The sequence below is a fragment of the Brassica oleracea genome, chromosome C7, assembly GCF_000695525.1.
Source record: "Brassica oleracea var. oleracea cultivar TO1000 chromosome C7, BOL, whole genome shotgun sequence".
Classification (NCBI taxonomy): Eukaryota; Viridiplantae; Streptophyta; class Magnoliopsida; order Brassicales; family Brassicaceae; genus Brassica; species Brassica oleracea.
Window position 1 is genome coordinate 21,283,819 of NC_027754.1, and position 13,766 is coordinate 21,297,584.

At 33.9% G+C, this 13,766-nt stretch overlaps 2 protein-coding genes across 2 annotated transcripts; one reads left to right on the plus strand and one right to left on the minus strand.

Annotated features, from left to right (window-relative positions):
• The first annotated feature begins 7,735 nt into the window (after nt 1-7,735).
• Nucleotides 7,736-9,355, plus strand: LOC106302829 (verprolin-like). The gene has a single exon (XM_013739248.1). It carries the CDS (start codon nt 7,736-7,738, stop codon nt 9,353-9,355), a length of 1,620 nt encoding a protein of 539 aa, XP_013594702.1.
• Nucleotides 9,356-9,684: 329 nt separating this feature from the next.
• On the minus strand, nt 9,685-11,270 carry LOC106307121 (14-3-3-like protein GF14 omega). The gene is made up of 4 exons (XM_013743995.1): nt 10,699-11,270; nt 10,420-10,539; nt 10,070-10,186; nt 9,685-9,973 (listed from the first exon to the last, which is right to left on the minus strand). Exons 1-4 carry the CDS (start codon nt 11,176-11,178, stop codon nt 9,908-9,910), a joined length of 783 nt encoding a protein of 260 aa, XP_013599449.1. The 5' UTR covers nt 11,179-11,270; the 3' UTR covers nt 9,685-9,907.
• Between the last annotated feature and the right edge of the window lie 2,496 nt (nt 11,271-13,766).

Genomic DNA, 13,766 nt, shown 5'->3' on the forward strand with positions numbered 1-13,766 from the left:
GCTTTTAATAATAAAAAGGAAAAAAAAAGAACTAGATGGTTTAATATTCAGGACTAATGTTTCCATAATTAACATGAAAACCGAACTGAAAGCTGAGGATTCGATCTGAATAAGAGCTTAAAGATGAATTAACAACAATGGTAGAAAATAATCTGTAGGGTCTTTTGTGGAAAGCGGTTAGTCGGTTCATCCATTCCAAGATGCTGTCACAGTCAAAGCTCAAATCGGAACTTATTATTGAAGATGGGGAGACACACAGACTTACCTTAAGGTAAGACTGAAGAGATGTACCATTTAGTAAGAGTCAGAGAAGTTGACACGGACATCAACTTAGAAACCATTGTAATTAGATTGTGACGTCTGTAGAGAGATAATGGCGATGAGCTTGGGCATCTCAATGGACTTGTTTCACGTAACCCCCAACTAGCAACCCAGGGATAATTGATCACCACATCATCAGGATAACGTTTTGAAGATCGATCAAAAAGTTTGTTATTACCTACTTTAGCTTGACTCAGGGCATGATTGATTTCCAGGGTTATAGGCGTTTTGTGACGATCACTCAGACCGATTCAAACCGCTATAAATCTCTTAAATTCAAAAGGTGGTTCTAGCTAGCATTTGCGGTTGCGGTTAAATATTTTATTTTTATTTTTAAACAATATAAATACAAAAAGAAATAATAAAATAAGAGAAATACTAAAATATAGCTATTACATTTTAATTTATATTATAAAATTTTAAAAATAAAAATGTTTTTTATAATTTTTAAAAATTTAAAATTATAAGTTTCTTAAAATAATTTTTATATTTATTATAATATTATGATGTTTAATATTTTTATGATTATATAAAATTTAAATATTGTTAATTTCTTATTTAACTGATGTTGTATTTGGTAGTTAACCAGTTATAAGTATCTCATAAACGATTCAATTTCTAACCGCAATATCATTATTACAATGTTTTTAAACCTGTTTAAAATCGCAACCACCCGCATTCGCAAATTTCCGCAACTACAAGCATAACCGCTACGGTTACACCAGAAGACCCTCAATGACTCGACGGATATATTTGAAATTATTTTTTTAACAATTTCTTTTTTTCCGGAAAGTAATATCAATGTAATATAGATAAATGCATACGAAAAAGAAAATCCGGAAATTAACATCCTTGTGATATCGACAAGTGCATACATAATTGAGGTGGTTCACTCGAAAATATATAATAAAACTATACTCAACAGCAGTCTTTTGTCCTAACATGAATTGGACTTGAGTCTGCTTTAGGCCCAGTATATCTTCTTGTTTTTTTTATCACTCAAATTTTATTAATTTTGGCAAATATTATACAAAGAGGCATAAAAGCTTAAACAGATAATTACATCAGGTCCAAAGATGGGCAAACCTAAATAGGAAGAAAGACCATCAAGGGATCCATCACCGAACACGTGTGTGAAAGCCAAGGCCAGAGAAGACACGTGACGGCACGTGGATTATCATCCTTCCTCCATTAAAACGCCGGAGAGTCCGAGATTATCGCCGGGATCAAATTTCATCAACCACCGGCAACTATCAGTCGGAATAGCCAAAATGGAAAAGATCAAAGAGCTACTCATAACAGTGAAGCTAGATAAGAAGATCTATCCCATACTACTATAAACCGACGGATCTTTGCTTCAACTTGAGAAATCAATTGCAAGCAACGATCTAAAGCTTCCAATACTCCTGCACAATAAACCCAAACATTTTTGAAGATACTTATAAGCGCGAAGGTGAAACCACCCATACTAAGGGAAGGAAAGACCAATCGGAAGTTTAGATCGAGCCACAATTGAATAAAAAAAACCAGAGAAGCTAAGATTAAGCTGAGAGACACTAAAAAAAAATCCGGATTAAACCGGAGAGGAAATCAACGGTAACACCAAAAGGAAGGTGTACCACCGGAACCCCAAGCCGGCGAAGACGGTGCGATGGGAGCCACCGCTTCCCGGAGTCAAAAGCCGGTGAAACTGATGCTAGGGTAGCCACCGTTTCCCAGAGACCGAAAGCCCGACTAACGGGAGTCTAAGCCAGAAAAATACCGGCGTTAGAAAACAAAATTCATAACTATTTCCTTGTGAAAGATATCTGATGAGAGAACAAGGAAAGAGAGAAACCTTCTCTCTGAAAGAAGAGAGAGGTTTGCAAGGCCGACGATACTGAGGCCCAGTATATCTATCTACTATGATCAGCATTTGAAAAGAAAAAATAACAAATGTCAGATTCTTAATAAATTGTCGTATGTCACAATTCGCTACTTGTAATGCTGCCACATTTTGAATTATCATGAAATTAATTCACGTGCATATTAGATTTTTGACTGAGCTTATAAAATAAAATTTAATTACAGATTTGGTACGAAATTCTTTGTTACGTTCTTATCAAACTTTAGATTCTCGTTTACTACATAGATTTCCTATATATTTATTTGAGAATGCAAATAAAGAAAATGCCATGTGTCCATTTTATAGTCAATTTTTGAGCCTTTCCTTTAGGACGAGTATTTGATGAATATTTTCTGTTTCCGAATAATAAAGATCCACGTTCAGTGGCCAGTTTTCTCTTCTTCTCTTTTTAGTTCTTACCAAACTAAATTTTCTATAATATTAAATAATCTTGACTAATGAACAAAGAATCCCATGAAATTAACTCTCATCCACTCATATTAATCTCTTCTGGACTTTCCAGAGTTGTTGTTCTTACATAATTAATATATTTATATAGAGATCTATTTATTTTTGGATACTTATCCCAGAGCAATATCTCTTATATATTAAAAGGGAAGCATCGTAATAAATACGTTCACACTAAATTGGACACATGTCATGTATAGAAGCATTGTAATAAATGTGTTCACACTAAAATAGATACATGTCACATGTAGAGAGTTTCTCATCCAAACTCTACATAAATATGTTCACACTATGTACTTTATGTTTTTTTAATATAAAACTCACATGCATGATTCTTCTTTACGTTATTTTTACTGTTTACGAATAGAACTAGACAAATTATTCATAAATTTTGATTCGATTCGTTCTCCGTTTTGATTTGAACCAAAAAATCTGGATATCCGTTACTCTACGAAGCAAATCAAATACTAAAAACAATGTCTGTAAAAAAAAAGTAAATCACAAATATCAATATTTATAGGAACGGATATCCAATTTGATCCGTTATATGCATATATATATACATATATTTAAGGAATTGTATATAAGTTATATATTATAGTTTATATACATTTTACAATATTTTTGTTTTTAAATAATTTCATTTTAAGAATTTTATTTTTCATGTATTATTTAAAAAAAATATCATTTAATATTAATTAACAGTCTCTTTATATATTTTTACTAACCATCTTTATATACTTTTACGTATACATACATGTGCACATTGACGTGAGCACCTTATAACTAAGTATTTACAACAACTGAAATATTTGTTTTTTTTTGAAAGTTAAAATATTCTTTTTTCTTAATGCTTCTTTTACTATTGACCAAATTGTAGTAAAATGATTTTTTTAATAATTTTCTTTTCTTTTTTTAACTATTATCCGTTTAGAAACTATAATATGAAACCATTGGTTCGACATCATGACTATCAAAGATTCATAACATAAAAACAAACAAATAATAGTAATTTTTTATTATCACAGAAAAAAACAAAAAACAACAAATATTTTAACCGAACAAACCAAATAAATATTGATTTAAAATGATAGTTATATTTTAGGAGATTAAAAACAAAAAAATAACCTAAAACCGAACTGATATCTAGATTAATGTCTCTTTATTAAAAAAATAAAGAAACTAATAATCACATTCCGCGCAAGGCGCGGATTATTACCTAGTATATATATATAGAGTAAGTTAAAATATATATATATATATATATATATTTATTAGTATATGAAAAAGTTTAACATCGGAAAATCCAAAAAATGCAGCCGAAGCTTCTAGCAGCCCAGCCAAAGGAGCTCATTTGGTCCAACCTTGAAGACTTTCTTTCTTCTTTTAAATCGTAAGCCTTGTTGTTACAAAAAAAAAAAAAAACGTAACCCTTGTTAATTACCTCAAACTGGGTGTTTTTCTGCACCATGTGCAGTAAAGAATTTTTTAAATCGTAACTTATATTTAAAAATAAATTTTATTAAATATTATAGATTTTACTATTTTCTTACTAATATTTAATATATATTTAATATATATTAAATTAATTTGTATAAAACTAATAAAAATAATATAAAATTGTATAATTATCAAAACTTTAGCCTAAACAATATTTATAAAATTTGTAAATATATAAGAAACTAATGTTCTCACGATTAGATATTTAAATTTTTAAAAAAATTGTAAAATTTTTTGAAAGTTTTAGTAATACAAATTGTATAATTATACAAAAATAATAATATTTCTAAATTTGAAATGTTATATATGAATATATTTATTTTATAGATGATGTATGAGCTATTCCCATATTTAAAAAAAAGTTTACCTAAAAGAAATATCAATATTAAATGTAATCAATGAATTATTACCATATTCTAATAAATTTGTCAAAAATATAAATCAACATTAAATGAAATTATCCATGTCATATTTTTTCGGAAGCCGTGTCATCAATTTCAGTAGCCATGTCATATTTGTTTTGTGAAATTGATTATAAAGAGGACATGTGACAAAATCATTTTTCAAATATAATATGAGCTATTGCCATATTTAAAAAAAAGTTCACCTAAAAAAATATCAATATTATGTAATATATGAATTATTACCATATTTTAATAAATTTGCCAAAAATATAAATCAACATTAAATAAAATTATCCATGTCATACTTTTCCGGAAACTATGTCATCAATTTCAGTAGGCATGTCATATTTGTTTTGTAAAATTGATTGTAAAGAAGACATGTGGTAAAATCACTTCTCAAATATAGTATAGAGGATGTCAATACGTGTAATAAAACTATAGATTAAGCTCCTGCAATATTAAAAGAAAAGGAATTGGATTCCACGAAAACGTAAAACATAGTTTGGAAACTAGTAAAACATTTTGTCCCCCCAATAAACTTAATTGTTAACAAACAAAATGTGTTCACATAAAAAGATTGATGCATATATCTATTTTAGGATCCACGAGAATTGGAATATTCCGTTTAGATTTCAAACCACCGAACAAGCTCCCGCAAACATTTCGGCCGCTTAAAAGATCAAAGCTACCCAAACATATTGGCGCTGCATGCTTCCACATTCCAACATTAATTACTGTCTTTCCTGATCCCTTTTTCATTTTTCCAATGTATTGTTCAAGGACATTCTAAGTTGTAAAAAGAACCATAATAATGATGCTAAATCGACTGAGATTTGGTAAGATTCAGCGTAACGTACCGTGAGGGTGCTGATAAAAGCCACATCTTACAACAACTAAGATGCTACGCACTTGATAATTTGTGTTTATTTTACAAATTTACAGCTATTTTAATAGGATGACAATTTGAAAGAGAAATTTGCAACAATAATAGTAGACGAGAGGAGGAATATATTTCCACAAGTATTTTTTTTTGCTAAAAAAAAAAAATTTGGACCATTTCTTGATTTTGTGCGTATCCTTGCGCAAGGGTCATGCTAATCTTCTCTATATCGTTTCAATTTTATCGAATATCACCGAACGGCCATATTTCCACAAGTCCAGAGAAGAGAAAGAGAAAAAGAGGTTAATGATCTAATTGTATCTTTGTTGCACTGTTTGCCAATCGCTATCTAATATTGGCCAATGACGGCTGTTAGCCATCAATTTCAAAATCAGATTAGATAACTAATCTCTCTAAGAAAAATTTTAAGGTTGTTTTCTTGTTTTATTTTAGAGTTTGTGTTTTAGTTGTGCCTTGTGCGTACGTGCACTGGATTGGTCGAGTTCTTGGGCACGAACAATAAAACCATGCAGACCTGCATGTACACTCACGAGCTACTTGCGACAAGCCAGCGTGAAAATAGGAAATCAAAGAACATTTACATTTACTAGAAAAAGAAAAGAAACAAATACATATATATATATATACGAGTAGAAGAAATGTGTTTAGAAATAAAATACTACTACTGGCATTGCAAAAAATCTACTACTGGAAAACCAAAAATAAAATAGTAAGATTCTAGCTACTATAACATTCATGAAACGGTCTCCTCTGTATTGTATATATATATAAGAAATTTTATCTTATATTCTAAATATTACATGGACATTGTTAAAACTGACATACAATATGATTATTTCTAACGTTGAATACAAACTAACTGTAATTTTTAAACATCTCAAGAGCCGTGAGTCTACATTGATGTTAAACAAGAAATCAAATTTCATATGTATACAAGTAACTAAAACAGGAAATGCTGAATTTATATGCCAAAAATGATTAATTGTTTTTTAAGTGGGAAATAGTCAACATTAAAATTAAACAAGTGATCCATTGTTTAATGATATGCCAAACAATTGACTCTTAAACCAGCGGCCTTGGACTAGTGATACTTGAGGGGAAATCTCCCAATACGGTACCCGCAGTTCGAGTCCCGCTGGCCACCCAGGCTAGGGTTAAATCCCAAGAATACGTGGAGTGCCGTGGGCCTCGCGGGAATAGTCGGTTGACCACGGTCGCCGGAAACCCGCGGTTACCTAAAAAAAAAGAAAAAGAAACAGAGCTGAGAGATGTGACAGGAACGTAACAGAGATAATATGAACATCTTAAACTATACTATATCAGGAGGTTGATGCTCGTGAAGACGGCCATATCGCCATGGCTCCTTCAAGTTTGGTGTAGTCTGAGAGTAGAAATCTTGTTGCGTATACAATAAATAAAAAGATATAACGTGTTAGTAAAAAACTTGATTTGGTATAACATCTAAACAAATAACATCATATAAAGATTAAAATAAGACTAAATGATAATAATAATAATGCTAAAAATCCCCCTATATATATTAAAAGAGAAGTCATTTTAATGATTTCTGGTGACGTGTCGTTCATAGGTGAAGTTTCAAGAAAATTATTATAATTTGATTGGTCGATGATTTTTAATTTTTATTTATTTAATTTTGATCTAAAATTTAAGGTAAGTCTAAAATCATTTAACATCACTTGCCATATAATCTACAGAATAACAATTTATGGAAACTGATTCTCGAAATTATAGAAAGATTAATAATGTTTTATTTATTATTTTTAATATTTATAAACTATAAAACATAATGAACGAAATTTTATATAAGATAATTATAATTGTTTTATACTCTACTTGATGAATTGTATTCGAATATAATTATATAATAATTATTTTAAATATTAAAAAATTCAAATTAAGGATCCACTTAAAAGTCAGGGTTAATGGTGGTCTAAGTTTGAACAAAATATTTAATTAACATCTCATAATATTAATTGTCGCATCTAAAAATTCCGAGGGTTTAATTATTAGTCTGAATTCAAAAGATTTTGTATAGTCAAAGTGAAAGACAAAATTTAATTAGTTACCAAACTTAAAAGTTCATCTCAATATCAAGTGTGTTTTGGAAATCTAATTAACTATAACATGAGTTAGCATAAAAAACATATGTTATATATATATATATATATATTATATCTCTCTGATGTTTCATGAAACAAAAAGCTTAAAAGAAAGAAAATTAAATATATAAAAAAGATGACGAATGACAAAAACAAGAATTCATCAAGCTCTCCTCCTGCAAAACGACCCAAGAAGTGTAGCAATTGCCCTGGTGCAAAGGTATATACTTCGAACAAAGCTGAATACAAGTCGATGGTTCGTAGACTCACGAGCACTCTTCCAGGGTCATCTGGTCAAACCAGTCTACGTGTTCCGACACAGGCTCAGGTTAGCAATCCTCAGCCAATCAGGCTAAATGACGCTTCTATTCCTCCAGGCTCATCGGGACAAACCAGTCTTCGTGTTACGACACAGGCTCGTGTTAGCAATCCTCAGCCTATCAGGCTAAACGGCGCTTCTATTCCTCCAGGCCCATCGGGACAAACCGGTCACCGTCTTCCGACACAGGCTCGTGTTAGCAATCCTCGGCCAATCGGGCTAAATGACGCTATTATTCTTCCAGTCTCATCGGGACAAACCAGACTCCTTTTTCCAACACAGGCTCATGTTAGCAATCATCGGTTAATCAGGCTATATGACGCTCCACCTAATGGGTACCCGGTGGCACAATCGTCATCAGCTTCACGGCCCCTTCCGTTTCCATTCCCAACGGTTTCGATGCGGCCTCGCACCTCAGCGGCTGAAACAACCACCGATCAAGCGTCCTCCTCACGGCCTTCTCCGCCGTCGCCTCCATTACCACCGTCGGTTCCGACAATGTTGCCGACGTCACCCCAAGCTGTATGGTCGCCACCACCGGCACCGTTGGTTCCAGCAAAGTTTCCGGAGGTACCACCTTCTTTGCCGGCGGCGACTCCGGTGCCGCCGTCTCCACCTCGAGAGCAAGGGGAAATGGAAAGGGCTGCTTATATGCAGTCCGTTGAGAACATTCTGATGGCAGACGACGATGATTTTAATTTGGATGCGTTAATGGCTCCACTTCCCTATGTAACTGGAATCATTAACGAGGAGCAGCACTGGGAGAACGTGCCACCACAGGTTCTGACGAACCAACCGTCGGGAAGTCTAAACGTGCCCGATCCTCAGAATGGTCGCACGATGCCAGCGTCGGAACATGGCTCCAATTCTCTGTCTGAGAACGTTGCACCACAGGTTCATGCAACGTCACCGTCTGTAAGTCTACCTGTGCCTGGTTTTACGTATGATGGTCTAGAAATGGAGAATATTCTTCCACCTGTTCCTGCATGGTCACCGTCAATGAATCGACTAAACGGGCCTAATTATCAGCACATGTTGCCAGATGGCATTGCACCACCCGTTCATGCAACGTTACCATCTAATTCTCAGAACGGTTTAGGATCCAGTAATGTCCCACCACCAGCGACATTTAAGTACGGGTGTCTACAAGGAGGGCCTCATTCTCAGAACATTGTGCCATCTGATAACATCCCACCACCGGTTGCACCGTCCGGGCCTAATCATCAGAATGATCATCAACAGTTGGGGAATGCTTTACCATCTGAGAGTCAACTAGGTTGGCCTAATCCTCATAACGGTTTACAACAAGGGACTGTTCCGGAAAATGTACCTTCTGGTAGTTCAGATTTGTTTAATTATTCCACCACCTATGAAGAAAAGCAGCGTCTCCTTGAACAAATGGGTTTTGGAACTGTACCATCATGGGATTTAGATTAGAACGTCAATCCAAGAGTCATTTTCCCATCTACAAACAATCCATCATCCTCATCAACTTCAGCGAATTTACCAGCGAGTAATCTTCAAGAGTAGTCCAGTGCATGCTGAAGGATTTCAACCCTCATCTAGGGTTCTTTTATCTTTCCATCTATCGTCGTTGTTGTTGTTTGTTTTCAAAAGAATAATATAAAGGAGGGAAGTTTTTGTAACTTTTGCTTCTTTTGTTTGCATTTGCCTTTGTTTTTGTGTTCTTCATTGTTCAATAAATCGCATTTGCTTCTTATCTTCTCTCGTGCTTCTTATATCTTGTCTTATATGAAACCACCAAACAAATTTCATAGGAGGTTATTTAGATTATTTTCCCTTTTAACTCGGAATACGACTTAACATCGATTCGAAAGGGTAACGCAAAAGGAGATATAAGAGTAATAATGTACTTCAACATGGAAGAAAGAGAGAGACTCATCTCTTTGATTAGAGACAATATGATTATTGACGAAGAAAATGATTTCAATCCCTAACACTAGCAGAACCATTTCACACCAAGATTCTTCACTTCTGCTCTTCTGTTGGCTTCGGAGCTGCAGCTGCTTCCTTGATCTCGTCTGCAGATTCATCCTGATCCACACCAACGAAACATTTCATCATCCATTATACTATGATATCAAGCAACAGTTGTAAGTGTTTAAAGAGAGAGAGGGAGAACAAACAAACCTGCATGTCAGATGTCCAGAGAGCGAGGTTGTCACGGAGAAGCTGAATGATCAAAGTGCTATCCTTGTATGACTCTTCCCCTAGAGTGTCTAACTCAGCAATAGCAGCATCAAAAGCCTGATAATAAACACACACACATGGAGACAAGAACAACAATCACTTTCTGTCCGTGAAAGTGTTGAAAAGAAAGCACAATACTGAACAGAAGCAAAGATACATAAAGATATATCATCACTAAAGAGCAAGAGATACTCTTCAAACGTAGACTACGTAGTCCTCTTCACATTTGCTAATCCTAACATGGTGATAGCTGCTAGACAATGGAGAGAGATATCAAAGATTAGGTTTACCGTTTTAGCGAGGTTGCAGGCACGGTCAGGAGACTCAAGGATCTCGTAATAGAACACAGAGAAGTTCAAAGCCAAACCAAGACGGATAGGGTGAGTTGAAGCAAGCCCCTTAGCATTGTCCTGAACAAACAAACAAAAATGCCATAGCATTCAACACAGCTCCATGAACAATCTACACTATAATTGAGAATCTAAGCCTAATAATCCAGATCCAGAAACTAATCTAGGTCTAATCCAAAATCAGAAACCTAATCTAGGTCAATTTCTTCGAATCCAAACCTGAGCAGATTCGTAAGCGGCGAGGGTGTTATCCGCGGCGGCGTCTCTCTCTTTACCGATTTTGAACTCGGCCAAGTACCTGTAGTAGTCACCTTTCATCTTGAGGTAGAAGACCTTGGATTCCTCGGAAGCAGCGGAAGGGACGAGCGTAGAGTCGAGCAGCTTTAGGATTCCGTCGCAGATCCCCGAGAGCTCCGATTCGATCTTAGCCTTGTAGTCACGGATCGTTTTGACGCGCTCGACGTTGCCGCGGCTCTCCTCTTTCTGCTCGATCGAAGAGATGATTCTCCACGAGGCGCGGCGAGCGCCGATCAGGTTCTTGTAGGCGACGGAGAGGAGGTTTCGCTCCTCGATTGTGAGCTCGCTACCATCTGTTGCGGCGGAGACTTTCTCCATGAATTGGACCATCTCTTCGTACCTCTCCGCCTGCTCCGCAAGCTTAGCCATGTATACAAGATCCTCCCGCGACGGAACCGCCATTGTAACTGCTTTGAACGGTGGATCTAAAGGCGGACTACGGGAGTTATCTCAGATCGGAGAGCAGTTTCTGTAGGTTGTTAAAAGCGAGCAAGAAGAAGATGGAATCTGGACCGTTGGATCTGTATGTTCAAACGCGTGAGAGTTAACACGTGCCTTTTATTTTAATACGCGGAAGTGGAATGAAGATCTTTTAGAGCATGAAGTTTTTAGGATGAGTTTCTTAGCGGAAGTTAAGAAACTGTTTATTAACTTTTAACTAAAAAACCTAAGAACCGGTTCTTAAATAAGAACTTTAAGTTCCGGTTCTTAAAGTGAGGTTCTTAACGGAAGTTAAGAAACTGTTTCTTAACTTTTAACTAAAAAATCTAAGAACCGGTTCTTAAAGTCCTTATTTAAGAACCAGTTCTTAGTTTTTTTAGTTAAAAGTTACGAAATCTTAACTTCCGCTAAGAACTATATCCTAAGAATCCCGGGTTAATCATGCCCTTAGAAGGGGAAATTGGATTGCATATACACAGTAACACCAAAAATTAATTTTATAACAGTAACAATTTTTTGGCTATGATATTCTTTGTATAATATGTATAAAGACAAAAACTGTCATTCATTCCACTATTTCATCTCACTTCCATTTCCATTGTTAATCTCATTCTTCTAAAACTATTTTTCTATTCCAAAATTTATATTAATAATACGATCATTTTTTATTCCATCTTATATATTAAAACAGAAGTCACAACCTTGATTCATGTGTGATTTTTTTAAAAATGGACGTAATGAACCTATCACTAGAAACTCATGTTATATCTTTCATATTAATTTTGGACTATCTACTAGGAATTGATCACATTTAATTTTCCTATCAATAATTTTGTTATTATTAATGCATCTTAATGTCCACATCTATACATTGAAACACCACAAACGTCACCATTTTTACTCTTCCTTAACACACGTTTAACTAACCTAAACCGTCAACTTTCAAAACCCAAACCTCTCTGCAACTTTAACATCGACTCAAACAGGAGTGCTTCAGGTTTGTTTCATAGTGTATCTCCAAACGAAACATGAAAGGAGTTGTTGCTACGTACGTAAATGCAGTCATATACGCCAATCAAAAGTAACAGAAATCAATTGACCACCATGATATTACGCTATCAAGTGCTTTTGTGTGAGAATTCACACACAACAATCCAACCATAGATTTTTAGTTGACAATCGAATAAGCTTATATTGTTTTTAGCCTTGAATATGAGCACTTGAACATGTTTCTTCCATTATCTCTTACGTTATTTGATTGTTAGTCTTGAACATCAACATTTGTTAATAATTTTATTACTTAATAACCTAAATACAGTGAGCATTTGGAGAAGATGAACATGGTACAACTATTAATTTAAATATTTAAATATGATAAAAATAATTCATGTAAATTAATATAATAATTTATTGTTCACTAAATTCGTGTTTATTCATTTAACTAAACAAACTTTTTCATACATTTAAAAGTCGAATAATTATATGCCAAGAATATCGTGATTACAACCATATTTTAAAACTGTTTTTTAGAACATACTGAAGATCCTTAAGTAAAAACAAACCGTTGTCAAAAGAAATAAACCAAAAATTATTGTTCAAAGAAATTTTTCTCAGATATATTGTTCACAAAAAAATAGGTATATTCAGTTACTCGAAATTATTGTTCAAGCTAAATCTTTTCAGTGACCGGAGTGAGTTGATATATATGCTCAGCCAATACTATCTTGAGTATTAACCAGATTAGGAAAACTAACTTATTCAAATTAAATACAATCTTTTGAAATCTTACCATCAAATCATGGTGTTATCTCTAATTGATACAAAGAATGATAAGCGCCCGATCAAGGATCATTCCTTGGACAATATAGCAAGATTTTCAAAACTAAGATTCTGTTGCAATAATAACTGGGATTTGCCAAAACTAAGATTATATCGAATCAACTAATTTTCACAATATCATATTACTTGAACATTTAAAAAAGGATATTCAAAACATATTGTGTGTGCACTACAAGAAAACAACGATATACCAAAAGAAAAAATCGTCGGTATGTCGTCGGAATAACGTTATTCCGACGACATACCGACGATTTTTTCTTTTGGTATATCGTTGTTTTCTTGTAGTGCACACACAATATGTTTTGAATATCCTTTTTTAAATGTTCAAGTAATATGATATTGTGAAAATTAGTTGATTCGATATAATCTTAGTTTTGGCAAATCCCAGTTATTATTGCAACAGAATCTTAGTTTTGAAAATCTTGTTATATTGTCCAAGGAATGATCCTTGCAATTTTCATCGGGAATTTCCGAGGAACGAAGCCCTCGGAAAATTCCTAGGAAGGAGTCCCTCGGTATATTCCGACTACTTATTCCGAGGAAATGTTCGTCGGAAATTTCCGAGGGTTCATTTCCTCGGAATTTCAAAAAAAAATTTTTTTTTTTTAAAAAATAAAAATTTTGAAATATAAATTCGAAAATATAAAATTAAAATTAAAATTGAAAACATATTAGATAATATTCAAAGTTGTACAAATAAAAATAAAACA

Bases quoted from the DNA above. Each gene is read 5' to 3' on its own strand.
- LOC106307121 (XM_013743995.1), bottom strand. From the start codon at position 11,178: ATGGCGGTTCCGTCGCGGGAGGATCTTGTATACATGGCTAAGCTTGCG. The intron at 10,540-10,698 runs GTTTGGATTCGA...TTGTTTGTTCAG, and splicing joins CCGCTTACGAATCTGCTCAG to GACAATGCTAAGGGGCTTGC. The intron at 10,187-10,419 runs GTAAACCTAATC...GTTTATTATCAG, and splicing joins CCTGCAACCTCGCTAAAACG to GCTTTTGATGCTGCTATTGC.
- LOC106302829 (XM_013739248.1), top strand. From the start codon at position 7,736: ATGACGAATGACAAAAACAAGAATTCATCAAGCTCTCCTCCTGCAAAA.